This window comes from Nanorana parkeri, unplaced genomic scaffold (assembly GCF_000935625.1).
Source record: "Nanorana parkeri isolate BGI_ZX_2015 unplaced genomic scaffold, ASM93562v1 scaffold291, whole genome shotgun sequence".
Lineage (NCBI taxonomy): Eukaryota > Metazoa > Chordata > Amphibia > Anura > Dicroglossidae > Nanorana > Nanorana parkeri.
This window is the reverse complement of record NW_017306559.1, coordinates 987646-1014858: the sequence shown is the minus strand read 5'-3', so window position 1 is coordinate 1014858 and position 27213 is coordinate 987646. Positions and strand designations below refer to the sequence as shown.

At 42.6% G+C, this 27213-nt stretch overlaps 1 protein-coding gene across 1 annotated transcript in view; it reads right to left on the bottom strand.

Annotated features, from left to right (window-relative positions):
• Window positions 1-27213, bottom strand: part of VPS50 (VPS50, EARP/GARPII complex subunit) — a 147074-nt gene that overhangs the window by 22631 nt on the left and 97230 nt on the right. The window contains exons 14-17 of the mRNA XM_018557585.1: window positions 17112-17197; window positions 14283-14377; window positions 9383-9481; window positions 4470-4560 (exon numbers count right to left, since the gene is read on the bottom strand). Coding sequence (XP_018413087.1) covers window positions 4470-4560; window positions 9383-9481; window positions 14283-14377; window positions 17112-17197 — 371 coding nt within the window. The remainder of the gene's footprint in view (window positions 1-4469; window positions 4561-9382; window positions 9482-14282; window positions 14378-17111; window positions 17198-27213) is intronic.

Here is a 27213-nt window from a genome sequence, read left to right as displayed (position 1 = left end):
TATGTATTGCTTCTAACAGAAAACAGAACTCCCCCTGGCAAAGCCTTCATCTTTTTTTCCCCATGACAATGGAACCATCTTTATTCAGCCATTATTTTCTGGACTAAGACGTTGGCTCAGAGATGACAGTCATGTACATCTTGGTGTGTGTGCAGATCTTGGCTGTGTTCCCAAACATCTGACACAGATCAACCCTTGCTGCAGCTTCTTACCTTGTGAGTTCCTACAAAGTTGGATGGCCTCAGTCTAGGCAAAGTCATTTGCCTGGCGTTCAAAGATAGCTATTTAATAATAAAAAGTGAAACTTTTTTGAAAAATGATACCTGTTGCTGGAGAATGTGACCTGTCAGCCATTTATTCATTCGGACTTGCAAAGTTACAAATGTCCACGTCAATATAAATGTTTTTATTTGAAAATGTTATAACTAGTAACTTCTAAGATTTGTTTTTGTTTTTTTAAGTTTTATGCAGCTCTTATTTCCCCAGGGATCTTCTCAGCTTAAAGATGACATAATTACTTATAACAATTAAAATTTTAGGCATCTTAATATCGGTGTGTAACCCTGCTGCACGTTCTGGAGGACAGGACAAGACAGACAATTTCACCAAAGTCTCTCCTTCTAATTTATTTTCTTGTTAAATCGCCAAAACGTGGACACAATCATGTACAAAGACATTACCGCAGCTGTCACAGTGTCAGAATTTCAATTTGTGTATTAAGCTTTAATATGTGGTGAAAGCGAGAGAATGGCGTAATAGATAGGAAGAAGAGGGCCAGCAGCGGTGATCGTATTATTCATGTTCCTGGCTGCTGCTGTTGTTTTTTTCTACATCTCTTACTTGTGCGAATGACTAGTCTATTCACCACCTTGGCTAACCGACGTCAGACGGCAATGCTGCTGTGCTTTAGAAGAGATCAGAGGAAACCCTCTTCCAGGAAAGAGCTGTATAATGTTCCTAGAATTTATGCGTCCATTAGGGATGAGCGGATCTGCCCACGTTAGGATCAAACCGGCTTTGGCAAACCCAGCAGGAAGTGTGCAAACCCCAAACTTAGCAACATACCCCATTATAATCGTTTTTGTCTCCATCAGTTTCAATGTAAAAAAAAAAAAATGTAAAGAAAAATACTGTTTAGGGTGAAGAGGGTCTTTTCATGTGTCTGAAAGGGCAACATTAAAAAGTACACAAATCCTTTAGGCTGGGTTCACACCTGGGCGTTTTTCAGCGCTGATCAAAGCGCTGAAAAACGCTCAAACAGTGAAATCCCATACTTCCCTATGGGCATGGTTCCCACCGGGGCGTATTTCAGCCCGTGGAAACGCGCTGAAAAACGCCCTACGCCCAAACAGAGCTTCTTTGTGGCATTTTTCCGCGCGTATACATTGGTATTCCCGAGTGTGGCTCGGCGTTAACAAAGCGGTAACCCCGAGCCACACCTTGTCCGCGATTCCTGCTGTGTCCTCCGGCCGCTGCTGACTTCCGTCCCTTGCGAGCGGCCGCGTCGCAGGGGGGCGGAACCGGCGTAAAAAAAAAAAGAGAAAATAAAGGAAAACTGTTTTTTTTTAAATCATACCGAACGGGGAGGTATAAAAACGAGCATCGAATGCGTGTTTTACTGAACTAAAAAAACGTGCTAAAAAACAAGCAGAAAAAACGTGCCTATGGTACGCCCAGCTGTGAACCCAGCCTGAAACATGCTTGGTGGATGCCTTAAAGCTGCACATGGTGTTAAGGAACCATACGATGTAGCCCTTTTAACCAAATTGACTGGGTGCAATTTTATATGTGTACTGTCATCTTCAAAAAACCCATAAAAATGTAGCGGGGCATGACGTCACAGGGTATGCTGCACCCTGCAAGGCATCTTTCTCCACCTGCAACACCTCAAGAAAGACGTTGGTGTAATGTGGGTTGAATTATAGCAGAATCTAGAAGCCCCCTTGATAATAACCTTACTTACTATGTAACTATTTCACTGATCAAAGAATCGCTCAAACCCTTTACAGGTGATGTGACAAACAATTCAAGTTCGAATTGTTACACTGCCATTTGAACTCACACACAGCAAGGTTTTCGGCAGGAGGATGTACAACCCCTAAAGAGACCCTATCACCATACCATAGATTTTAACAAAAATTTCCATTTTAAATATTTTATGCATGTTATCTAACTTAAAATTCTTCCCTTGAGTAGACATCCAAAATCCCTGAGACCGCAGCTTGGCAGCGCCATTCCGGATGTGATGCCAGCAGACTCAAAACTGTCACCCAATCACCATCAGCATCATGGTTGCCCTCAAAGGGCCGGTTGCATCTGTAAGACTATATAAATGTATCTACTCTTTATCATATTAAATAATTGCCTCTGCATTCGATAATTACCAGTTTTAATAATAACTAGATAACTAGCTCTGAAAGTAGAAGGAAAAATAATGGCAATTAGTGTAATAGTGCGGCCTCTCAGATGGTTGTGCAGGTTCTATGGTGGGCTGTGCGGGCTCTTAGGTGGCTGTGCAGGTTCTATGGTGGGCTGTGCGAGTCTATGGTGGGCTGTGCGGACTCTCAGGTGGCTGTACAGGTTCTATGGTGGACTGTGCGGACTCTCAGGTGGCTATGCGGGGTCTACGGTGGGCTGTGCAGACTCTCAGGTGGCTGTGTGGTCTCACCAGGGGTCCCGGTCAGTCTTGGCGGTGTGCGGGCAGTGGTGGAGAAGGAGACCTCGGCAGCCTTCCTGTGAAGCCCCGCGCCTGTATACAGCACCAGCTTTGTTTTATAAATTTAAAGCTGCAGGAGAGGTGGGAGGGCCACATGGAATGGCCTGGTAGGCCGGATTCGGCCCGTGGGCCTTGTGTTTGACACATGTGCTCCATACGATTCCCCTTGCTCCTCCCTGGTTGCTCCATAAAAAGTTATGTAGGCAGGTGAGGGAAAGGACTTAGAATCTTGGCCAGCACAGTCATTTTTTCATGTAATTGGAAACTCCCAGAAGAGGAGGGGGCTATGGCATGCAAGGAAATGCAACTGTATTAGGAAATTGACTCCTTGTGGAGTAGAAACAGTATTCCTTGTACTTGATAAATTCTTTAAAAAGATCAAATACATAGAAATTGCTATGTACTGTATATTTCTGCCTTGACGTATTCTTTTAATACAGATTTAGACAAGAGCCTGAAAGATATCAATAAACCGAATGCATATGTGCAGTTGGACCCACTTCATTTAGAGCAGAAGTTCCTAACCTGGGGTGCGAGTTATGTCTTTAGGAGTGCAATGGTGCTTTCTCCCAAATTGTGGTTCATCTTTTGGGGGTTGAAGTTGCTTTGTGGCCTGTGATGTTGAGCTAGAGAGCAGGGGCCCTCTCTATCTGGTTGGTGTGTGTGCTTGTTAGGCGATAGGGGTGGAGGGGAAGCAAAAGAAAAGAGCCCTCAATGCCTCAATCCTTCCCTGGACATCATGTCAGTCCATCAAATTGGGAGCAGGAGCAGACTCTTTAGGCTACCCAAAAGTCTAGAAATCAGTTGGATGTGAAATTGTTCCTTAAATTTATGTGCTTGCCAACCAAAGAACTTTTTATTGACTCGGCTCTCTCTTTTTTATGCAATGGGTTGGCATTAGTGTATTTCTTGATTAGGTCATAATTTGTGGAATTAGTGAAAATGGAAACCTCTCATCAACCAGTCTGACCATTGATCCTCCACTTCAGCGGAGATCATGTAACCAGCCATAGAGGGATAGCGGTGTGGTGGTTTACCCAACCAAAAAAAGAGATGTGCTTAAACAATACACTGCGCTATCTCCCCTGATTGTGAAACAATTGAATATGACCCCTAAATCTCCAAGTAAACCATAAAACAACCCCAACACACACCTATCTGTGTGTAACAGATAGGTGTGTTTTGGGGTTGTTTTATGGTTTACTTAGAGATTTAGGGGTCATATTCAATTGTTTCACAATCATGGGGGGGGGGGGGGGCATCCACAAGCGTGAATACTAATATTTACAAAAAAAGAGATAACTAGCACTTATGACCATACTGGAAGTTCCTGTGACAAATCAGGAAGATTTTTTTTTCTATGGGGAAAAGGGACGGGTCCTTACGCTGTACTTGTGTTTGCTGCATTGGAAACATTATCTAATCCAGCACGGACAGGGAGGACCCAGACAACTGCTGGTAAAAGCTACAAGTCTCTAACTAGGGATGCACTAACTTGATACTTGCCCAAGTACTCACAGATACAAGTACTGATACATTTTTGTTTATTGTCATGTGACAGTTTTTCTAAAACAATACAGACTAATGATTTCAGGACAGTGGTGGAGCACCAGAACCCAGTCCCAGCTGCAACCGCTGCCACCCTGGTAGTTCTCATGTAAATGCCAAGTATCGGCACTGGTATAGTTGCATCCCTATCTCTAACCATAACCAAGTCGATAACTAGAACCCCCAAACCCTTTAACGCACTTACATGTAACTGTAATATGCTGAAACTGGACTTGACCGGGCACAGCTCCCATGTTTCATTTTCGAGGAACATTCGAAGCTCTTCAAGCCGCGTTCTGAAAAACCGATAACACGCTGCAATTAACCGAGAGTAAAAAACGACAATGATGACACAAAAACATTCTGAACGTTCATCCTGCGGCCTAATCTCTTTTGACTGGAAAATGAATAAATTAGCAATAACCTGAAAATGCCTTTAACAGACTGGAAATAGAATCAGTGATTCGAGAGGCACAAGAGGAGTCGAGAGTCGAGGAGCTAAATGCTAAAGAGCTTTATTCTGTCTTTGCATTCATCCGGTGCACTTTACTGAGTACAAAGGCAAATGACAATTCATTAATCTTTCAGAACCGTCTAACAGAGGAACTTTTGGTGCCCCCTGAGCAGAAAGGTTTTGTGACAACTCTGATTAAGCTGACTTACACTGTACAGGCACACTGATGGAAAGAGAGAGAAACAAAAATTGTCAATTATAATTGCATTGAATTGATCAGGACATACTAACGCTTGACCACATAATAGCACCCATAACCAGCATACTATCTCTACAATAGAAATAAAGTCATCTGCACACGGTTTCTGATATTTACTGTCAAACCGTTTTCTTAAAGGGCATGCATAGTCTTTTTTAATTATTTACTTTAAATAAACAGATATGCTGGATGTAAATAAACGTATCAGTACCTTTTATTGCTTTAGGGCCCATAAGCGTTGGGGCTGCGCTGGTTGCTTCTTCCATTGCAGCCCCAATGCATAGAGATAAGGCATGCCTCGTTTTAATGAGCACAGTTCACACCACAGCATTGTGGTGGTGTGCGCTGAAAAAAACTACGGCATGCTTTATCTCTATGCATTGGGGCTGCAATGGAAGAAGCAACCAGTGCAGCCCCAAAGCTTGCTGTTTTTTTTAACTTGGTGCATGACATGCGTCATTTGTGACATTTCAAAGAATCTGGGCTCAGCACTTGGCCTGTCAATGCACACCAGCAGCCGTGCGTTTAGCATGGCATGTTGGTGCGAATGGGCCCTTATAGCTGGCTAATCTGGCCCCCCCTCTACAACACTTTACCTCTTCAAACCAACCATCTTATTAGAACAAGAGCTCCAATTTCCTCACTCCTTAGTCACATGACAGGCTGGGTCAGGAGTCCTCTAACCTGCAGTGTAGGAGGGTCCTCCTTCCAGTGTTCACATTGTTTCCTGGTGCTATGTATGCTTCCCATTGGCTATCCGAAGGTTCCTCACGGGGATCTGAAGACTTTAAACGTCGTTGTCATGACACAAGGGACGAAAACAAGATTGGTCTGCTGGCAGATTTTAGGTCTGCATACCGAATTCCGCCTTACCTGACAGATTTCAGCTTCCCTACTCCACCTCAAGTGATGAGTGGAAAGCAAAAAAAATAATATCAGTCCTGTACTTCATAACGGATTACCTATATCAGCTAGAAAGGTCTCTTCTGTGCCCCTCTCTGATTTTTTTTCAGGATCCTGCTTTTCTTCACCAAATGGTTATGCTCCACCTTCTTCCACTCCTTATGCAATGATTGTTCTCTTACTGGTCACTGGTCAGTGGAATAGCAGTTAGCGAGTCTTAATCATGAGGTCGGGGAAATTCAGGCCACAGTAACAAAGTAAAACTATATCGCAGAGGTGCACAGGGTAGGCTTTTTTGGCTGATAACAGTTAAAGAGGGCATCTTGTGGCATCGCATCTAAGGCAGGACCTACGGCAGTATCTTTGTATGACAAAGGCACTGACTGCCCCCCTTGCTTTACAGCTCAGATCCTGCCCTGAGCTGCAGATATAGGGATGAATCGGTGAGATAAAAGCTTTCACTCGAGTGACCAGATTCTGGCCGTAGGCAAGTATTTCTCTTTTAATACTGCTTTACCCAAACAGTAGCAAAGGGAGTGGAAGATGCTCCTATACTGGACTAAGGCCTCACAGCTGTATCGGGCCGTTCCCGGGAAGGACAGGTGCTGCGTGTGATTGTACGCAGCAGCCTGTTCTTCTCTATGGAAGCTGTTGTATGCTCACCTGAGCTGCACATCCGTGCTGGTGTCCGTACTCGGACGCAGACAGGATGGATACTGTGTGCATCCGATCACGGACACCCGCATAGATGTGCAGCTCGGGTAAGCATACGACAGCGTATGGCCGTGTCCACCCATAGGTCGTACAGTGTACGTGACAAGTCATTTGGTCCCTTTGTGGCTGGACGTACAGTGTACGTCTCCCGTCACGAAGGGGTTAAAGCAGAAATTTACCCCCTTTCACTAAAAATCATACCAGCATGCAACTCTTCATGCCGATATAAAATCATCTTACACTCATTAGTTAAACAAACTTTTACTTACAATTACTGTTTTCCACCTCCTGGTTGAGTAAGGCACTGGTGATGTAGTCCTGGCATCACCGATGCATCCTGGGCAGGCTACATTACCAGTGCCTTCCTAAGAAGTCTCAACTGTAAACTACAAAATCTCCAGAGATCTCAGGTGAAAGACGTTGCATTCCCCCCCTGAGATGATGTGTGCTGTCACATGTTCCAGAAGGTAGACCCAGAGCTCCAGTAAGTAAAGGAAAATGGATTCATCTGCCCATAGTGGCCACTCAAATGGCCACCGTGAGAAGAATGGGGAGAAAATAAAAATAAGGTATGCAAAGAATAAAAAGCCGGCAATTATCTTTAAGTGTGTGATTGTCATTACTAAACATTTCTCAAATTGTCTTACTTCTCAGTTTCTAATATACAGGTGAAGTTCCTCTTTCCAGTCTGATTTCACACTCATTGACAGCAAAATTCTCACGAGTGTATAAAAATACAAATAAAAAGACCAAATCATCCCTTTAAGCAGTGCTTTCCTGGAAGACGTGTATACATTTTGTATAAATAAATCGTTTACCAGCTGGGAACTCTTACCACGTATACAGCGTTGCTGTTTATAATGCATATCCAAGTAGATCTCTCTCCCCCCGCTTCCTTTATACTACAAGAATTCATTATTGATTGAAATGGACAGCAACCGGGATATAGACATGCGGGCAGGCATCAGGGAAAACACATTAAACTGCCTGATGAGATTTCCTGCTAGCGTCAGTCAGAATAGGCACACCAAAATGCCTACACCGGCAATACTGCAGCTCAGGGAAAACTCAGAGGTTTCAATTAATTCCTTTGTTTAGGAAATGGAAATCTGATTTTCTAATTACTGACGCCAAGTCTTGGATATTATATTTCCATAGTCAGCGCGAACTTTATTTTTATGTTCTAAAATAAGGGTGAAGTTCCTCCATGAACTTCACCATTATTTAAAGTCACACTTAGTTAAAGTGTAATTCCAGGCACTATGTCATTTTTTTCTATTGGCTAGGACTCCAAAGTCGAGACTTTCCCTCACTTCCTGTAGAGATGATACAAAATGAAGGGAAATTTCTTCAACGAAGACACAGTCGGCTATAAAAATCTGAAAGGTTCTAAGTTTGCTTCTAAGCCTAGCTCACTCTATCCAAAACAAAGGCAAACTATTTTGCTGGAGTTAATCTTTAAAGCAGAAAGGCAGAAATAAAAGACGCATAACAGAAACTAAAAACTAGCTCAGTCATGAAGGGGTTAAAGCACATCTCGGGGCAAAAAAACCCCAAAAAAACACCCTTGCAGAGGGGTTACGCCTGCACTGGAAGGTCTAAGTGCTTGTTTATCTCTTGGGGCTGCAGTAAAGCAGATTTCATTGCCTGGTCTCCGCTCCACTAACGATTGGTGCTCCCCTCTTCTTCCCCTCCACTCCGACTATGGACTGTGCCTCGGTGTCCTCACCTCTGATGAATGTCAATGTAACCTAACAGGACATGATGAAATCAGCAGTCCCTAGACCGCCAAAGCCCAGAGGAGGGGGGGCTGTGGGGACCGTTCTAACAGTCCGGATGTAGCCAGGGAAGCGAGGATTAGGAGAACTAGAACACTGGTTGAAGCATCACAAAAGTGATAAAATACAGGTAGGGAGACTTCAGGCAATGTTCCCTGGAAATGCAAATAAACCTTTCCATATCTGTACTCCAGTGAAGTCATTCCTGTGGCACTAATGATGCAGGGCAGAGCCACCGTCCTGATCCACAGCTCAATGCTGGGAGCACTTTTTGACTGAATAGTTTGGAGGTTGTAGGTTCCTTCAGGGCCCATTCTGATGTCTGGGTAGAGGGTTCTATGTTCTTCAGGTCTTTTTCCTCTCCCCATCAGGGGTCTCTCTTTGGGAGAGCCCTCACCAAGAACTTGGTGGACCTACTTCAGCTAGTCACTAAACACCGGGGTTTGTCTGGTTTTGGCATTGGTGGACCAGGTTACATGAAGCATCGCACCACCTCAAGACCCCCAACTCCCAAAGCTCATATCCACCTGATTACATGTGAGTACAATCATCTCACACATTCTTCACCCCTCCGGCTCAACCATCTTTTATCTGCGTTGTGGACCAGGTTACCTTGCCCCTGTCAGGAGTCTTACTCACCCTGTGGGGGAATTCAAGGATATTGATATACTTCCACTTCAGAGAAAGACCACGACACCCTTGTGTGGTGTGATTTCATGCTCACATTTATGTTCACAAGGGTTTGTTTTACAATGCAAGTACCAAGGAGAAAAAAACCCAACAATTTGAAAAAGGTTGTGCGAAAATGTAATTTGTACTTCTTTTATAAAGATGCAGGCAAAAGTACCTTTCCCTGCCTAGAAATTGAGATACGGGCCATGTCCAAACCTGCCGTGGGGCCCATTGCTCTACATTAGCAGCCACTTTGCACATTACTTCCATTGTTCCCAAAAACCAAGCTGATGTTTAGGATTGGCTTGTTACGCAGAATGCATGTCACCGGGACTCACCTGTGATAATTTTTAAAATAGTTGACACTTTGTTTCCTTATGGATTCCTGTAAGACTTCTGACTTGCTGCCACAGAACTCCTCTCCCACTTGCATTAGCCTTAGATGGAGACAAAATAAATAAATTAGCAGTTATAATGGTCAGTGTGGGGCTAAGCATTGGCTCTATTAAAGCTCTTCTATAGAAGAAGTCACTGAAATCACAATCCCAGCTGTCTCCTAGACCGGTCCAGCCTCCGTTCCAACGATAGAAAGTCCCATGGTGTCCTCATGTCCTATACACTGTATAGAACATGATGACTCACTGGGCAGCTGATCGATGCACCTGTCACTCCCCCCAAAAGTAATATGCTGGGATGTGTGCTGTGCAGCCCTCTTGTGGTCATGTGCAAGAGCCCTTATATAACATAAAAGTGTAAAAATTGTTTTTGTAGGCAAATTAGTCAAGTTAACGGACACATACTGATGGTGCTAAATTTGGCCAGAACACCTAAGATTTTAAATGACTTCTGGACAAGGGATGCACCGATACCGATACTAGTATCGGTGCAAATACAGAGTATTTGGGTGAGTACTCGTCCTCCAAAACTTACCCTGTTACCAGAACTTCCAGCCGCGAGGGAACATAGAGCCGGCTTCCCAGCCAATCAGGAAGCCGTGCGGCAGGTAATGACTCACCGCCCGGCTTCCTTATTGGCCAGGAAGTCGGCTCCATGCTGTTTGGCCAGATCGATGCTGATTGGCCGGATCAATGCTGATTGGCCTGGAGGCCGGCACCATGCTAGTGGAAGTACCGGTATCGGCGAGTACCAAAATATAAATATTGGTACTCGTACTCGATTCCCCAAAAACTTGTATCAGTGCATCCCTACTCTGGACACCTAAGAGTTAAAAACATGCCGGTGGTATACCATGTAGCCCTTGTTGGATTAGCTTCTAAAGTATGTATTATTAACACATGTATAATTCATGCGGCAAATCCAGCAGGTGAGTTTTGTCAGGATGAATGAAATCGAATGAAAAAGTCTCCTTCATGCTCCTGAATTAATTTCCTTTTGTGTAGGAAAAAAATTCTTCTGTAGGAAATGCAATTTAAAAAAAATCACAAAACACAAGATTCAAATCAACATCAAGTAACACATTCCATATACTACGAGGAGCTGCCATGTGATTTACGAACATGCACCACATTCGCCTCTCATGTTTTCTCAAGCGCCTTGAGACACCAGAAACCCAGAACATCCTGATAGGACAATACCAACTTTGCATTCCACAGCGCTTCATACCTCACTATTGGCTACTTGGCCTGTCCATCACATGCAAGACCCTGGGGTCCGAGGGCAATAGGTAAAAAAACGGCACTTGCAAGGGTGCCCGTACATCCAGTACTTTATTTGTAAAAAGGCATAACAGCAGCAAACAAACAAATGCTTACATGCTTCAGCCCCCAAACTGGGCCTTAATTGTAGCCGGCTACGACTAAGGCTGGGTTCACACCTAGGCGTATCGAATATGCAGGTTTGTCGCGCGTTTTTACCACGATTCGTGGTTAAAGAGAAACACGCGACAAACGCGTGTTTCCCAATGGATATGCGCAACAAATACGCCCCAAAGAAGATCCTGTACTTCTTTGGGCGTAGGGTGTTTTGCAGCGCCTTCCTACGCGCTGAAAAAAGCCCAGGTGGGAACCGTGCCCATAGGCAATCATTGGTTTTCACATGTTGAGCGTTTTACAGAGCGTAGGAACGCGCTGTAAAATGCCCAGGTGTGAACCAGGCCTTGGGCTCAGTTTGGGGGCTGAAACATGTAAGCATTTGTTTGTTTGCTGCTGTTATGCCTTTTTACAAATAAAGTCCTGGATGGACAGACCCCTTTGCAAGTGCCGCTTTTTTACCTACTGCTCAGTGAAGGCTCTGGCGGAAGCTTTACCAAGACTCGAGGTTCAAGCAGCGGCATTGGAGACAAGAGGGTACAGCTGCTCAATGTTTTTAAACTGCTGGGGTCCCAGGGCACTCATGAAAAAATTGAGAAGTGGTGCAAGCTATAGGGAAGGAGTCTGATTCTGGTTCTTGGTGAAGAGTTACAAAAGAGTTACTTAAAAGCAAAAACCACTAAACTCAGGGAAAGTGTATCTAATCAATAGTGTATATTGATATACCAATACTTTGATAAATGTAAACTCCTTCAGACAAAATATCTGAAATGGAGATTTATCTATCAAATAATATAAACGAATATGTATTATAACTGCGTAAAAAAAAAAAATCTCTAATTCTAACAAACTGACAAACATGTAAAAAAAAAAAACCTTTAAAATGTTATTTCCTTTAAAGGCACCTTGTCTGTGAAGGTTCTCATTCATTCAGGTCATGGTCTAGCGTAAAAATAAGTCAAGGCAACTGGACTTGCTGTATTTTTCTTGAAAATGTTTCACTGGTCGTCGAACCAGCTTTCTCAATTCAGAATGACTGAATTCTGAATTGAGAAAGTTGGTCGGATGACCAGTGAAACGTCTTCAAGAAAATACAACAAGTCCAGTTGCCTTGACTTATTTTTTACAGATATTAAGGCACCTTGTATGTACGGGACTCCTAAATCACCTTCTATAACTAGAGGTGCACCGAAATGCAAATTTCAAAACCGGAACAAAATCGAAATAAAGAAAAATGTCAGGTCGAACCCGAAAACGTTTTTTATTTTAACTTTTTCAAATTTGTAAAATATATTGTATTTTGATTTATTTCTATAAACTTTTACAATTTTTGATATATTTTATTTATTCATTTTTAATTAAATATTTTAATTTTTTACTTTACTTTTGGGGGCTTTGGGGATATATTGGGGGTCTAAACAGACCCCTGATATTTCTCTTGTAAAGTAGAAAAAGAGATTGAGAACACAGAGCCCTCAATCTCTTTTTCTGCAACCCCTGTTATCAATGAACAGGAATCCTCTATACGGAGTGTTGCTGTTCATTCATGATATGAGGACAGAGTGTGTTTACTATAACCACAATCATGAATGAACAGGAGGTGATGTAGATCACTTCCCATTCATTCATAATTGAGGATATATTACACATACCATGTCCTCAATTATCTACAAACACTCAGCAATCCCTGATCACTCCTTGTACCCGCTCTCCATCCTGCGGAGTGTGAGGAGAGCTCAGCCTCCTCTGACAGCGCTGGCTGTCTCCGCCCACACACCTCTATGCTGATCTGTGACAGGAGGCTGAGCGGTGTGGGAGGAGAGATGCCGGCCGCTCACAGCGCTCTCCTCCCACGGCGCTTGGCTGCCTGACAGTTTTTCTCCTCCTGCTGGGACACAGAGCAGCGCTCAGCGGGGAGGAGAGAAAGAACGGATGCACCGCTGTATCGGCCAGAAAATAGCACTTTCGGCATTATGTCAAAAGTGCAATTTTCAGCCGATATGTTTCGGCGGCTGATATATCGGTGCATCCCTAATATAACTATAATCTCCTTATATTAAATCATACGTTTTTTTCTAAGTACACTTTAGCAAGATAGTTACCAATTATGCCGGAGACGTATTACTATATTTATGTTTTGCAGCGTTTTCTCTCAGGGAACACCTCACTATTAATAAGGCCACAAGAGGCTTCTATGGATATACAGCAATACAGGATCCTAATACATCATAATATTAATCTGAATCTGAAATATGGCTTCGGACTTGGAAGCAAAGATTGTAGCTCTATATGCAGCGGTGATATACATTGAGGTTTTATATATCAGTGACCCAAGGGTTCATTAATTTGAACAATACAAACACTCAGATGACGTACGTACCTACGGCTTTGCATTTATGATGGATCCAAATATATACCAAGTAGATTGATAACACGGACTTGTTATCTGGTGCCTGGAGTGATCTATATCGGTAACTATCTTGCTACAGATAATGCACTTGGAGAGCCATATGAATCGATGATTGTGGTTTTATAAAATAGTTGTGTACATTCAAAGTGCCGTGCTGGAAATATATGTTTAAGTGTTTATCAGCTTATTCTTGGAATAAACCAAATTACAGATATTTTTTTATTATAATACATATTAGTATATATTATTTGATAGAGAAATGTTAATTCGAGGAATTTTGTTGAAAAACATAAATATTAAAAATGATCATTCTCTTATGTATTCCTTTAAAATCCTTTAATTCATTTTTCAGTCGAGCCAGTATTATTATGTGAAATCTATTGCCATGCTGAGCCGCCTTGCACCTACCGAAAGCTTAAAGTCACACTAAACTAAATCTAAAAGCGTAGTACCCTAAAAACAAAAATGTATTTTATTTGTGTATCACTCGGCTGTAGATCCTCAAATCATCTCTGAATTGAATGACACTGATCTTCCTTCTGGGAGTTGGCTACTTTTTTTCCTATTTCTATTTTAGTTTTTACCATTCATATTATTATTTTTTTGTGTAAAATGAATTTGCAAATAACTGTGCCATTTTTTGTACCAGAAAAATATTTAGTTTCATTTAAAACTGGAGCAACGAAGTATACTTTTTATTTGCCTTAAAACTTTTTTTTTTTTGACCAGTTGATAGAAAAATTAAATAAAAAAGATTTATTTTTGATTATATATTCCATAGAGAATAATAAAAAAAAAAACCGGAAAAAAAAAATGCCAAAAGAGATACAAAAAAGGGGAGGGGGGGGGAGGGGGGTTAGGGACAAATTAGCAGAACTGCAGCAGACAGAATGTGGAGTAATTGCCCTTAGTAACCAATCAGCTTCTATATTTATATTGTTCAGTTAAGCTTTGGAAATGAAAGACAGAAGCTGATTGGTTACTATGCACTTCCAAATGCAAATAAATACAAACAGAACAAAAAAAAAAAAGGAGTTGAAGTGGCTAAAGGACCCTCACCTGCTAATTATATCCAGGACCATAATGAAGTCGTCATATTTGAAGTTGGACATATCGGTTCCAAGTAGGTACGTTTTCACTTTTAGCTGAACATCCTTGAAAGCACAACATAAAACATTTGTTAAAACAATGTAGCGGTGTAGACGATGGTCTGAGGCCATGTGTCTGGCATGGTCAATATGTTTGTTTTCACTGTTATAGGAAGAACATCTCTGACAACCTGTCTCTTTCTATAGCACGGTTATGGCCTTGCTGACGTCAACCTCAGACAATGCAATACAGTAAGAAGAGAAGAGGAATCAAAGCCGTAGTAGGCTATCCACCTCTCAGGCATTCCGTGGAGCAAACAATAGTAGAAAGGATGACAGAAAAATAAAATCATATAGGAAGAAGAGGTGTATGGGATCAAGGAGGGCTTCTGGACATGACATACAGTTGCTATGTTTTTTCCTCAATTTCTTCCAACAGGATGAACTGTGCGTGCCCGCTAGGGGGCGCGCGCGAGCAGAAAAAAAATGCCGTCTGGCGACGGCAACCTGCCAATGCAGCAGTGCCGTCCGTCCGTTTTTTTACTACGGGCGGACGGCAAGAGGTTAATCTGCTTATATTTTGCCTTCCCTGGTCCCACCCCCATTAAAAATATTCAATTATATTCATTAGATACCTTATTTCAGACCCAGTGACATCACTAGGTCTCAGTGTTGGTTTGCGGCTCTTCATGCCCGTTAATGAATTTAAAGTTTTAGCAGATAGTAAAACGTATTGAACGACTTCCAGGCTGGCCACTGTACAGTATATATACACTACGGCCATTGTTCCGGGAGGACGCACTCTTACGTCCTCCCGTGAACGCCTGTCTGCGTGCGGCTGTGGCTGCTGTAACCGCTGCTCCTGCTTTTGTCAGATAGTGAAGAGCAGTGGCTTTAGACACAAAGCCGATCGGACCGCCTCTGTGTCCTGTGATCGCTGTGATTATCACAGGAACCATATAGCATAAAAACCCAGATCATCTTGGAGTGTCTACTTTCCAAAAAGGGATCATTTCGGGGATTTTCATACTGTCCTGACATTTTTATTTGCCATAATTTATAAACAAAAGTAAGAAAAACAAGCGTTTTGGTTTTTCAAAGTTTTTTATCTTTTTTACTCTATATAGTAAAAAGTAAAAAGTTTAAAACAAAACGGTTATTAAATGCCACTAAAAGAAAGCTCGATTTGTCCCAATAAAAATGATATAAAATTAATTTTGTTTCAGAGTTGTATGACAGAAGAATTCTCAGCTGAACTTGAACAGCTCTGAAAACTGAAAAAGGGACGTGGTAATGAGGGGGGTGTAACATACTTGTCCTGCTTGTCCTGCCGGAGTTTGGCTACCCCTGGTTTATACCAAGAACACGGCTGCTACTTCTTCGTATCATTTTAGACAACAGGCAATCCGGCGTCTGTACAGGCGCTTGATCGTCTGTATGGGGTGGCGCCATGTGCCCCTCGCCCCCCTCCGCCGGACAGCGGAGTCCAGGACTGGCATGGCGGGTCTCCCCTGACAGATCGGAAGGAGATCAGCGGGCTTCTAGCCGCTGTTCTCTCTTCCGATCACTGGACCCAGAAGTGATGTGCATTACATCACTTCCGGTGTCACTGTGCATTCTCCGGCTCCTAGAGCCAGAAGAAGAAGCTGATCTAGGCTTCATCAGCTTCTTTGAGGTTCCTAGCTGATGTCTCCATAAAGAGGACCTGTTGCATCATATTTGCTATCATATGTGCTTCTTAGCCCCCCTATGTGATGGCAATAAAGTTGAGTGTAAAAAAATAAAAGTAACATAAATTTTTTTTTAAACACACACATACAATGCAAACACGCGCCGGATGTGCTTACGTGCAAAAACGAAACGAAAAGTCCACCACACATGTTACATATCGCCGCAAACATCGGTTTACGAGCAATAATAATAGGCCCATCAATCACTGTTAACCTGAACTGATGAGCAGTAAAAGCTTTTAAACCGTCGCCTATGGGAAATTTGGGGTATCTTCGTTTTTTGCAGTTTCACATACACACGCAATTTTAAGGCTTGACATGTTTGGTATCAATTTACCCGGCGTGACCCCGTCTTTTATATTTTAACAAAAAATTGGGTATTATATTCTGTTTCTGTGCACTAAATTTAATTTTTTAATTGTACATCCTCCAGCCAGGAAATGAGGCGGGCTCTATCAGGAAATGAGGCGGGTTCTATCTGACTTGCTGCAGCTTCTAATGCACATTGTGAGAATGCACACTGTGCAGTGATATCAGAGGAAGCCATTCCAGTCCAGGAGAGGAGCCGGTACAGCTGTGCAAGACTGAAGGGAGGGCCAGAGTTCAATTTTAATCTATTAGCCATTATCTCAAAAAACCAATAGAGAAGGTCGGGAGGATGACGTGATAAGCCCAAGCTCGATATTCATGGAAAAAGTCAAGATTGTATATACCTTTAGCTGCCTGTATATCTGGATCAATAAGATCTAGAAATCATTTGAGCTGCTTAAACCTCTGAATCTAATGTAGTTGGATCTGTATGTGCGTTATAATTAATCGAAATTAATCGATTAAAAAAATTTCGATTAATCGAACACGAAAATTGTAATCATTACCAGCCCTAGTTGTTTTGTATTAGAGTAACCTCTGCTTATATATGTTTTCATATGATTCTCAGCTTAAATTATCTAGGACTGTGACAAGCTTAAACCGTGATGTATGACAGACACATATACATGTGACGGGTATCGTTCCCCATGAGGGGAAATTAAAAATTTTTAAAAAGACAAATGCATCTAAATGAAAACTACCTGCCAGATGCGTGTTAATCCGTGTTCCAGCTTCTTCTTAATATAGCTCCGATCAAAGTTATTTTCTTCATTTCCAGGGGTGCTATCTGAAAGAAAACAATAAGATGAACATGAAGCAATCAAATGAAAAAAAAAGTGTGGAGAAGTCTCATCTGAAGAACCCGCTGGATATAGGGCCCTTTGAGGGCCAAACATATTTAGCGGAATATTGGAAAAGACTGTCAGAGACTGCACACATGCTACAGGAGACATTTACAGATTGCAGGGATGTTACAGGAGATGATCAGAGGGAGGGATGCACCGATACTGTTTTTTTGGTGCTCGCCAATACCGAAACCGGTTACTTCGCCACCCTTCTTCCTAAATGGTAAGGAAGCCGTCTCCATGCTCCCTCATCACCTGATGAAGAGGGAGCATGGAGTTGGCTTTCTGGCCAATCAGGAAGCCGGGGGGCGGGTAATAACTCGCCACCTAGTTTCCTAATTGGCCAGCTTCCTAACTAATCAGGAAGCCAGATGGCGAGTGTTTACATGGAGCCCAGCTTCCTGTTTGGCTGGGAAGCCGGCTCCATGCTCCCTCAGCACCAGGTGACGGTTGCCCGGCTTCCTGATAACGGAAGTTCCGGTATTGGTCTAGACATCGGGAGCAAACACTCAGTATCGGCACCAATACAGATACTAGTATCGGTGCATCCCTAGTCAGAGGCTCCTGACACAGCACAGATATGGTTGGAGACTGTCAAAAAGCTGCAAAATACAGTGGATGGGTTATTAGAAAGACTGCTAGTAATCACTGCCATTAACTGCTCCGGCATTGCTTCAGGTTGAGGGCCGCAAAATAGGTACCAAAGGACCACATGAAGCCCTAGGGCCACAGGTTGTGCACCACGGGTTTCCATGACACCAACCCCAGTGTTACTGCAAGCAACATATGTGAGACAAAACTGTCAGAGATTTGTGAAAAAGAGAAGGATCAGAAGTCATAGACGCAGCTGACAGAACAGCAAGTTGTTAAATTATTGAACCATCATGACGGCCAGGCAACCATCATTTGCAGGAACACGTCAATGGTAATCATAGAAAAGACTTCCTGTACTGGAATAGACCTTCATAAAGAGATCCTAAAAAATACCATACTATAATTAAGTGAAATGATATATATTCGCCCCTAGACGTAGGAGCGGGGGACTTTGTACATCCCACCGGGAGAACTAATAATTAATTCAGCGGAAGTCTGATACAACATCCTTCATTATGGAGATCAAAGGTTGGGAAACATATCAGCACACACAGACCCCTCCAAAGGTAAATACGCTGAAGAGGTCAGTGGTTAATTTTCAAGGATATCGGTGACATTCGACATCCTTCATATTGAACCCATCAAATCACTTACCCAGGGAAGTAATCCAACTGACTGTGAAACACGTTCTATTAGGCTAACAAAGCTGTCAGACCTTTCATCTCTCTCAGTGTCATCCTTTCACCAAATTAACTCAAGGTTCTCTTGGTGTGCTTTGCCACCCAGTTAATCCCACACAAGACTAGAGTTAAATGAACCCAATTTGCCCTATTTATGTTGAAGTATTTTGCAAATCCAATCAATAAAATATGATATGCGCTTTAACACATTGATTTACATTTTCACATTTGCATTATTTTTTAATTAAAATAATACCTGCTGATCCTCCCATGAAGGGCCTTGTGCAGGTACAGTACTTCCTGTTACATGGTAACTAGGGATGCACTGATGCCGATACCAAGTATTTGGGCGAGTACTCAAACTCGCCCAAATGCTCCCAATGCTTATCCTGATACCGGAACTTCTGGTAGCAGGAAGCCGGGCGGTGAGTCATTAGACGGCGCATGACCAGGGAGCATGGAGCCAGCTTCCCGGGCAAATCAGGAACTCAGGCGGCGTGTAATGACTTGCCTCCCGGCTTCCCGATTGGTCGGGAAGCTGACTCCATGCTCTCTCATCACCTGGTGACGATCAGGAAGCTGGGTGGTGAGTCAATACACGCCACGCGGCTTCCCTAATGGGACTTTCGGTATCGGTATTGGCGAGTACCGAAAAGAAAATAGTGGAACTCGCTCTCGATACAGAAAAACGGTATCGGTACATCCCTAATGATAACAATGCTCTGTCCTCTCCAAACAGTTCTGCATTGTCACCCTCGATAAATGGAGGTGTGCTAACTCAGATTGCACTGGCATGGTCCGCTTCCATCACCAGCAAAAAATCTACTCTGAGAAATGACCCAAATTTTGGGTTTTCATCATAACAGGAATAGAGGGCAAATCTTCTAATGGTGGACCCAGTTATAAGGGCCCTGCTGACCACCAGGAATGTCCCTCTCATCGGAGGCATTTACTTTATATTCCTGTTGTGGCTATTGGACCGGAAGAAAAGATGGAGTTAAACATTTTGGGGGTTTTTTTCCCCCTTTTTTTATAAGTGACTTTTCTTTTCTTTTACTTTTTTATATGTTACTTTTTATTTTTTTTATTTATATTTATTTGTTTGCACTTATTGTTATTGCTATTATATATACTATATAATAGCAAAGGCACACTGACAGTTCCTCTTTATGCAGACATTAGGGGTCTCTAGGACCCCTAATGTCACCTGTGGACCCCAAAAGAAGCTGATGAAGCAGAGATCTGCTTCATCAGCTTCTTCTCTCTGGCTATAGCAGCCAGATGACTGACAGGTGAATGCGGAAGTGATGTAATACACATCACTTCTGCATTCACAGCGGATCCCGGGATTCAAGGTGAGGACGCGGACGAGCACATATAGACGATCGGCGGGCTAGGGAGCCGCTGATCGCCTATATGGGAAACACCCGGTAACGGGTGTGTGCAATGGTCGGGTCTTTTCAGCCCGTGCGTGCCCGCTAGGGGGCACGCGCGAGCAGAAAAAAAATGCCGTCTGGAGACGGCAACCCGCCAATGCTGCAGTGCCGTCCGTCCGTTTTTTTTACAACGGGCGGACGGCAAGAGGTTAAAGGATAGTTTTATTGAAGGTAAATTCTTCTTTAACTGATATGATAGAACATCCTGAGAGCATTGACAATACAGAATAAAAGAGGGGAACGTGTTATAGTGTAATGTAAGTGAAAACTGTGTGTATGTATGTATGTGCGTGCAATGCTTTCTACTGAAAACTCATATTTAGGCCCCATTCACATTGAGCGATTTGCAAATCGCGCGTTTGTCGCGCAATATTGAGCAAGCTAGAATCGCGGCAAAATCCGCTCCAAAAAGGGTCCTGCTGTAGCGACGCACAACCCGCGACGGACAGAGCCCCATTGGATTGCATTGGAGAGCAATATCGCACGGTAAATAGCCGCGATATCGCGGGAATTACCGCGCGATAAATTGCTCAGTGTGAACGGGGCCTTAGGGTTACATTTTATTGAGTTCTTTAGATGGACAAAGCTGTACTGTTTTGTCCCTCATCGAGAAAAGACCAATGCCCAAGCATCTGAAATACATATATTCTCCACTGCCATGAAGATACTTTTTTCTTGATTTCTGATGAACTTCTTCTGCAGATCAGCATTCAAAGACGATACGGCTGTATAAATTATCACTAACTTCTCTATCACTACTTCAAACTGCCCTAATTAACATTCTCTGAAAACAAGATGGTAATGTGATAGAGCAGAGCGTGTGACCTCTTGTCTCTGCAGTACACTGAATAGAACTGTGAGGTGTCATCTGCAAGTCAATGAGGAAATGTCAGTACTGAAGGTCCCCAAGGCTTCCTCAGGTATGTCCTCAGGTGCCCTGCAGAGCTAGCAGCTAAGGATATTCCGCCTCATTCATTAAACTGTCGGGAATAAAAAAAAAGGGTCGCCCAAATCTCCCATTTAGGTGCGGCTGCTGTCACCCATTCAAATTTTTGACCAGGTGACGCATCTGTATAAACTCTGTCTCAAGTGACCAAGAACTTCCAGGTAACATCTTTGATTGACAGTTTGACCAGTAAGTACAAACTCTTTATGGACAATTCCACGTGAATAAAAAACCCTCCAAAAAACCAATGACCATTGATTTGCTAATTCGAGCTTTCTTTTCTTGGGGCAAGGTAACGAGGGTGTGTCACATTCTGAACTTTGTTTCTTTGTCTCGGGATCGTACTCAAACACCCAGGATTCATCTCCCGTGACCACCAGACTAAAAAAATCCGGCTCTCTTTCCAATTGGGCCAACAGGTCTTGCCAATTGAGTTGAAAGTGTTCCTTCTGATAAGGTAAACAAAAATAATTCACCGACACACACTTGAAGGGTTTTTAAAGTATTGATATGTTTATTCAATATCCAATGTCACATACTATCATACGGTGCTAACGTTTCGGGTCCGCACAGGGAACCTTCATTAGAGCGACAGTGGTGTCACTGTTTTTCTTCATGCGAGGCACTTGAACAGGGTGTCACAGAAAAGACTGTCTCGACTCTGGCAGGGCTGGAATGCAACTGATCAGTGTTCTAACCTATACCTGGCACCCTACCCCAAGTGACCTTGGCCAGCTTCTCCCTTCACAGAGCCCTTCTCGAGGGTAGGAACTTCACTCTCATTATATTCTGGGCACACCTCGTATTCTTCACACCACTGACCGCAGGCACTAGGTTGTGTTTTTCACCAACTCTGGGGAATTTGTTTTTACTGCCTTTGTCATTGCCTACTCCCAAAGGTCATAGTCTGGCTCCAGTAAACTGTTGACCAAGCTCTCTGTGCCTTTCCTGAGGGAAACTCTCCTCATTGGGAGGTCACAGGAAAGAACTAAACACCAGACAAATGTAAATGTTTCTCCATTCAAAAGATCGAAATCCAATCTGTTAATCTTATAAATGCTTTAAACTGTTAATGTCCTTTCAAATTGTTGGTAATCTTTAAAAATGTGCGACTCATGAGGTGAAAACTGTTTCCCAATTGTGCTCCTGCACTGTCACCTAGTCACATGTGCCCCTGGTGAAGATTACCAACAACCCACTTTATGCAGGCATGGTCCACTGTTGTCACCGTCAGAAACCTGATCCAGAGCAATGATGTGGAGCAAACACTAGAGTGCTTGCAGACAAGAAGTAGCTGAAAGAGACTGGAGGTGATCAGTAACACCTGATTAAATTAAAAAGGGAATTAAATTAAGAAAAAAAAGAAAAAAAAAAAGGTGAAAAAAGTATTTTATGAAAAAAAAACTAAACATGCAAATTGTTTATGGTACATGGTGTTTTAGCAAACTAAATGGGGAGTGTGTTGGTTATGTGTTTAGATAAAGCACTGAGATTTTGAGGAATGCTGAATTAAGTTTTTTTTGCGTATAAGAACATTACATCAGAATACAGCATTATACAGAATACAGAGAGAACTTCCTGTGTATATCATAAATAAGCATGAACATACAGACTACTATAGACTAGCATTGCACTACAGTGCCATCTACAGATCAAAAGACATAATATATATGCTCTTGTATTTCCAACAGAGTGTACATCTACTTTATCTCTTTCCACTTTACATGCAAAGTATGTGACAATAACCAGCACAAAAAGAGAGAGAGAAAGCTTCAGAGTTCTATATTTCTAATTAAAAAAAATAAAAAATCACTTCTGCTAGTCTGCATCTAACGTGCATCTTCTCCACAGATGGATTACAGCTCCACATACAGATAGATAATATCATCAAACCCTAATAATCACATCAGCGTTCTACTGAAACCCAGTGAAATGTAAGCAAACATCAGCTGGATGACAGCCATTCATTGTGCGAGTCATCCACGGTGTTGTTATATTCAGACTGCATAAAGGCTGCAGATTCTTCTACATGAATGCTGTGGGAGCTATGAAAACTACTCAACACTGAAGGTGATCTCTGAAACCATTTCAGGCTGTGATAAAAGTGAAAATCATCGTAGAAAGCACAGCATCCCCATGAAAGAGAAACTATACTGCCTACGGCTCAATTTTTATTATTTTTCTGAATTGAAAGGCTTACTCACCCAAATGCTCCCGATACCGGAACTTCCGTGTAATGACTCGGCCGCCGGGCCGTAAGTCATTACACGTTGCTCGGCAACGTGCAAGCACTATTTTGATCGCACTGGACCAGACCGCAGGCATAATGTGCCTTGTGATCCCATGCGGCTGATCGCATTGCGGCCGGAGGGCGTGGCTACAGTGCAATTCACTTCAATGGCCCGACACGCCCCCTCCTGCCCCACTAAAAAGTGAGCCGGCCGCAATGCGAGGCAGTGCATTCTGGTTAGAATCGGGCCGGAATGCACTGCCTGTGGTGTGAACGGGCCCTTAGGGTGTAGGCTGGTGTGAATAAGCCCTACTAAATACAAAGCTGCATTAATTTGTGTCTTTTATAGCTGCCTGGAGTTCAGCTTTAAAACAGATTTGTCAGTATTTTTTCTTCTTACATAGTTACATAGCTAGTCAGGTTGAAAAAAGTCCATCGAGTTCAACCTATAGAGTATTTTATGGAGTGACAGGGTGTCACCCAGGCAGGAAATGAAGGACAATTTTGCCAATGAAGATGCAAATGGGAATAACACTCATCCTTAGCCGTCATTCACACTGGAATCGGCCGGCCCGTACAGCTCCGTGCTGCGTGCACGCAGCACGGAGCTGTACGTGCCGGCCGATTGCCGTGTGAATGAGCCCTTCCCCTATCCAATGCCAAAAATTATGTCTGGGATTGAGGAGCAGAAATACTGCTACCAGACTCTCTAAGAGACATCATCTCTGGGTGGGCTAATGCTGAAAAGGGTCTCATCTGCTCAACAGTGTTGCAACTACAGCCCAGAAAGTGTTTTTCAAAGCAGTTTTTCCTCACACAGGGTAGAGCTGTCCCTCCACTGGCATCACACACAAAAATTGACGAAAGAAAAAAAATGAGAATTTCAGATAATAATTTAGAATAACAAGGGTGTTATGTGAACTACTATTCTGTGCTCTATGTATAATGAGCTTTAAATGGGATAAAAAAAGACGGCATTAACTGAGGCATTCACAAAGGCTATGCTGCATATCAAGAGGTTTAAGTACGTATTTATTTTATGTAAGTGCCGTAATTAGAATTCAAAATGCAATTTTATTCCGAAAAAAAAAACCGTAGTGTGTAACATCGCAGTTCTAGGAAAGAGTCTACTCCAGCTTCTGTAGAGTAAAATTGGATGAACGGGAAAATGAGTCCTTTGGCTATAATGAGCTGGCCTAAAAAGAGGTCTGCAACAAAACTAAAGGCAATTCGAAAAACACTTAACACCCACAGCAGATAACCCATTACTGGGAATCCAAGTGCTTCTGAACTTTATGACTGTACAATCGATGATCTGTGATTGGCATATTATACGAGTTAGAGATGACGTATCTGTCAGGAAGCATCAATGCTCTAATAGGGCATCAATAATCTTTTTCAATCCTACCCCTGCCATGGTCTTGTGCACATTTTCTAAGGGGAGCAATAACAGAACATTGCATACAAAAAAAAAAAGAAAGAAAGAAATGGTATCCAGAACGTTATAGATAAGAATACATTACAACATTTTTTTTATAAATCACAATTAAAAAAAACGTGCAAACGTCATGATCCCATCCCACAAACCCATGAAGTGAGCATTAAAATGCAACTGAAGTCAAAACTTTATTTTAAGGTTTGTATAGAGTTGAGAGGGATTAGAACACCTGGTACACTTGATCAGTACACAATCTCCCTTTGATCTACTCTCCAGTCCCGGAATGCAGGAAGTGATGGATATGTCTCTGGGGGTCCCTAGGTGATATTAGGGGTCTTTGAGACGCCTGATGTCTTCATAAAGAGGACCGGACATGTAAATTGGCTATCACATGGGGGCTTCTTAGCCCCCCCATGTTATAGCAATAAAGTTGTGTAAAAAAAAAAATTAAAAAAGAAAACAACGATTGTGCCTATTGTGCCGCACATGTTACATATAACCACGAACGTCGGAGTGTGAGCAATAATTTAAGGGCCCTTAATTACTGATAACACTAAACTAATGAGGGGTAAAAGCGTTTTAAGCGTCGACTATGGCCAATTTTCAGAGTGATCATTTTTTTGCAATTTTGTGGGCGCACGCAATTTTAAGGCTATTTACCCGACGTGACCCTGTCTTTTAAGTTTTACCAAAATATGGGTAAGAATAAATGTTTTATAACATAACGTAGGGAAAACATTTTTATTCGAAATTTACGGTACTTTTTTCATTATGTAGTAAAAAATAACCCCCCCCCCCAGTGGTGATAATATACCTCCAAAAGAAAGCTCTATCTGTCCCCAAAAAATGTTATCATAAATGGCAAGGCTATAGTCCGGTCATGCTGACTGGTGACATTTTTGACTGACTGGTGAGACACCCTAAAATTTTTCAAGCCCTGTACATTGGACTCCAGAACCTCCTACTGAGGTGATTCATCTAGGATTAGCTGTTTTTTAAAATCAGCCCTATATAGCCCCTACAATACAAGCAATCAAGCATCAGGATAGGATCACATTCTCATCACAGCAAGGCAACAGCAGCAGTATTATCTGGGGAATGGAAGGATAGATACACTATCACAGAGTTCTGTGGACTCAGAAGCTTTCTATAGCACTGTATCTTTGGAGCATGAAAATGCCAGATATAAAATAATCAACTGACTGAGTTTAGTGCTATCCACAAAGAACAACCGCAGTAGCACTAGCTCCCTATAGGCTAGCATGTAGCCAGATGTACAAATGTATGAATCTAAATTGGGCAAATTCAGCACATGCTCTGTTCAGCAAAAAAAAACAGCAGGTACACAGATAATCGGCTTCTGTTTAAGTTTAGGGGATTGTTCATACTGATATGTGCACTGCCTGGATTCTCCAGAAACTGAAAAACACCAGTCACTGCTAGGGCACATAGAAAACAATTGTTCACCATACTGCGGCGGTGATGTGGGGTGCAGAGCACTAGTCCGTGAAGTACAGGTACTACACCATGCTGCTGTGCATGGACCTGGATTGAGTGTACACTTTGTACGCTCCAAAGAAAGTTCTAAAAAATAAAAAGTAAACAGTGTGATGCGCCGAGACATCACATCACACCGCCTGCTGTCAGACCTGTCACAACACACCAACCTGTCTGCTAAAATGCTCTAGGGGAACGTGAATGTAGCCTAAAGACATATTAAAGCTTTAACAATTTTTTTACCAAGTCCTACTAGTGGGGTGCAAGGCTTACAGTACATGCTGCTTCATGACTTCCTGCAGTTGTTCTTTCACCTTGATTCAGCCGCTCCACTCAGCACTAGCAAAGCTCTCCCTTTTTGGGAGTGGCTACTTTACTTTATAGGGTCCTATGGAGCCACCCTTGCATGCACACTTCTGGCCGGGAGTTGTGTCAATCAACATAAACACACAGCCCAGCAGGCCTTAGGATGAAAAGCCATTCCCCTTTTTTTTTCTCGTATATAAATGTTCTTTAGTTTAAGGAACCATTTCCAAATTAGACCTAGGAATATATACAAAAAATGCACTCTATTTCCAGTGCCCAGCATTTCTATTAAGCAGAACATGCCATTGTACGTGCTTTTGGTGGTGGACATGGGTCACAATGGACACCTTGACCGGCCCTGCAGCTACACACCACTATATGCAACAAACTCCAATGCTCTGTGTGTTCAGACACCTTCTATCGGAACCGGCATTAACTTTTTCAGCAAGTTGAGCTACAGTAGCTCTTCTATTGGATCGGTCTACACAGGCCAGCATTTGCTCCCCACATGCATCAATAAGCCTTGGCCGCCCATGAACCTGTCACCTGTTACCCTACCTTGGACCACTTTTGGTAGGTCCTGATCACTGCAGACCGGGAACATCCCACAAGAGCTGCACATTTTGCCCCATCGTCCAACCATCACAGTTTTGCTGTTGTCAAAGATGCACAAAACCTTAAACTTTCCAATTTTTTCTGCTTCCTTCCAAAACACCAACTTCAGGGACAAAATGTTTACTTGATGCCTAAAATATCCCACCCGCTTCCAGGTGCCATTGTAAGGTGATTATCAATGTTATTCCCTTTGGCTGATCGGGATAGATATAGATA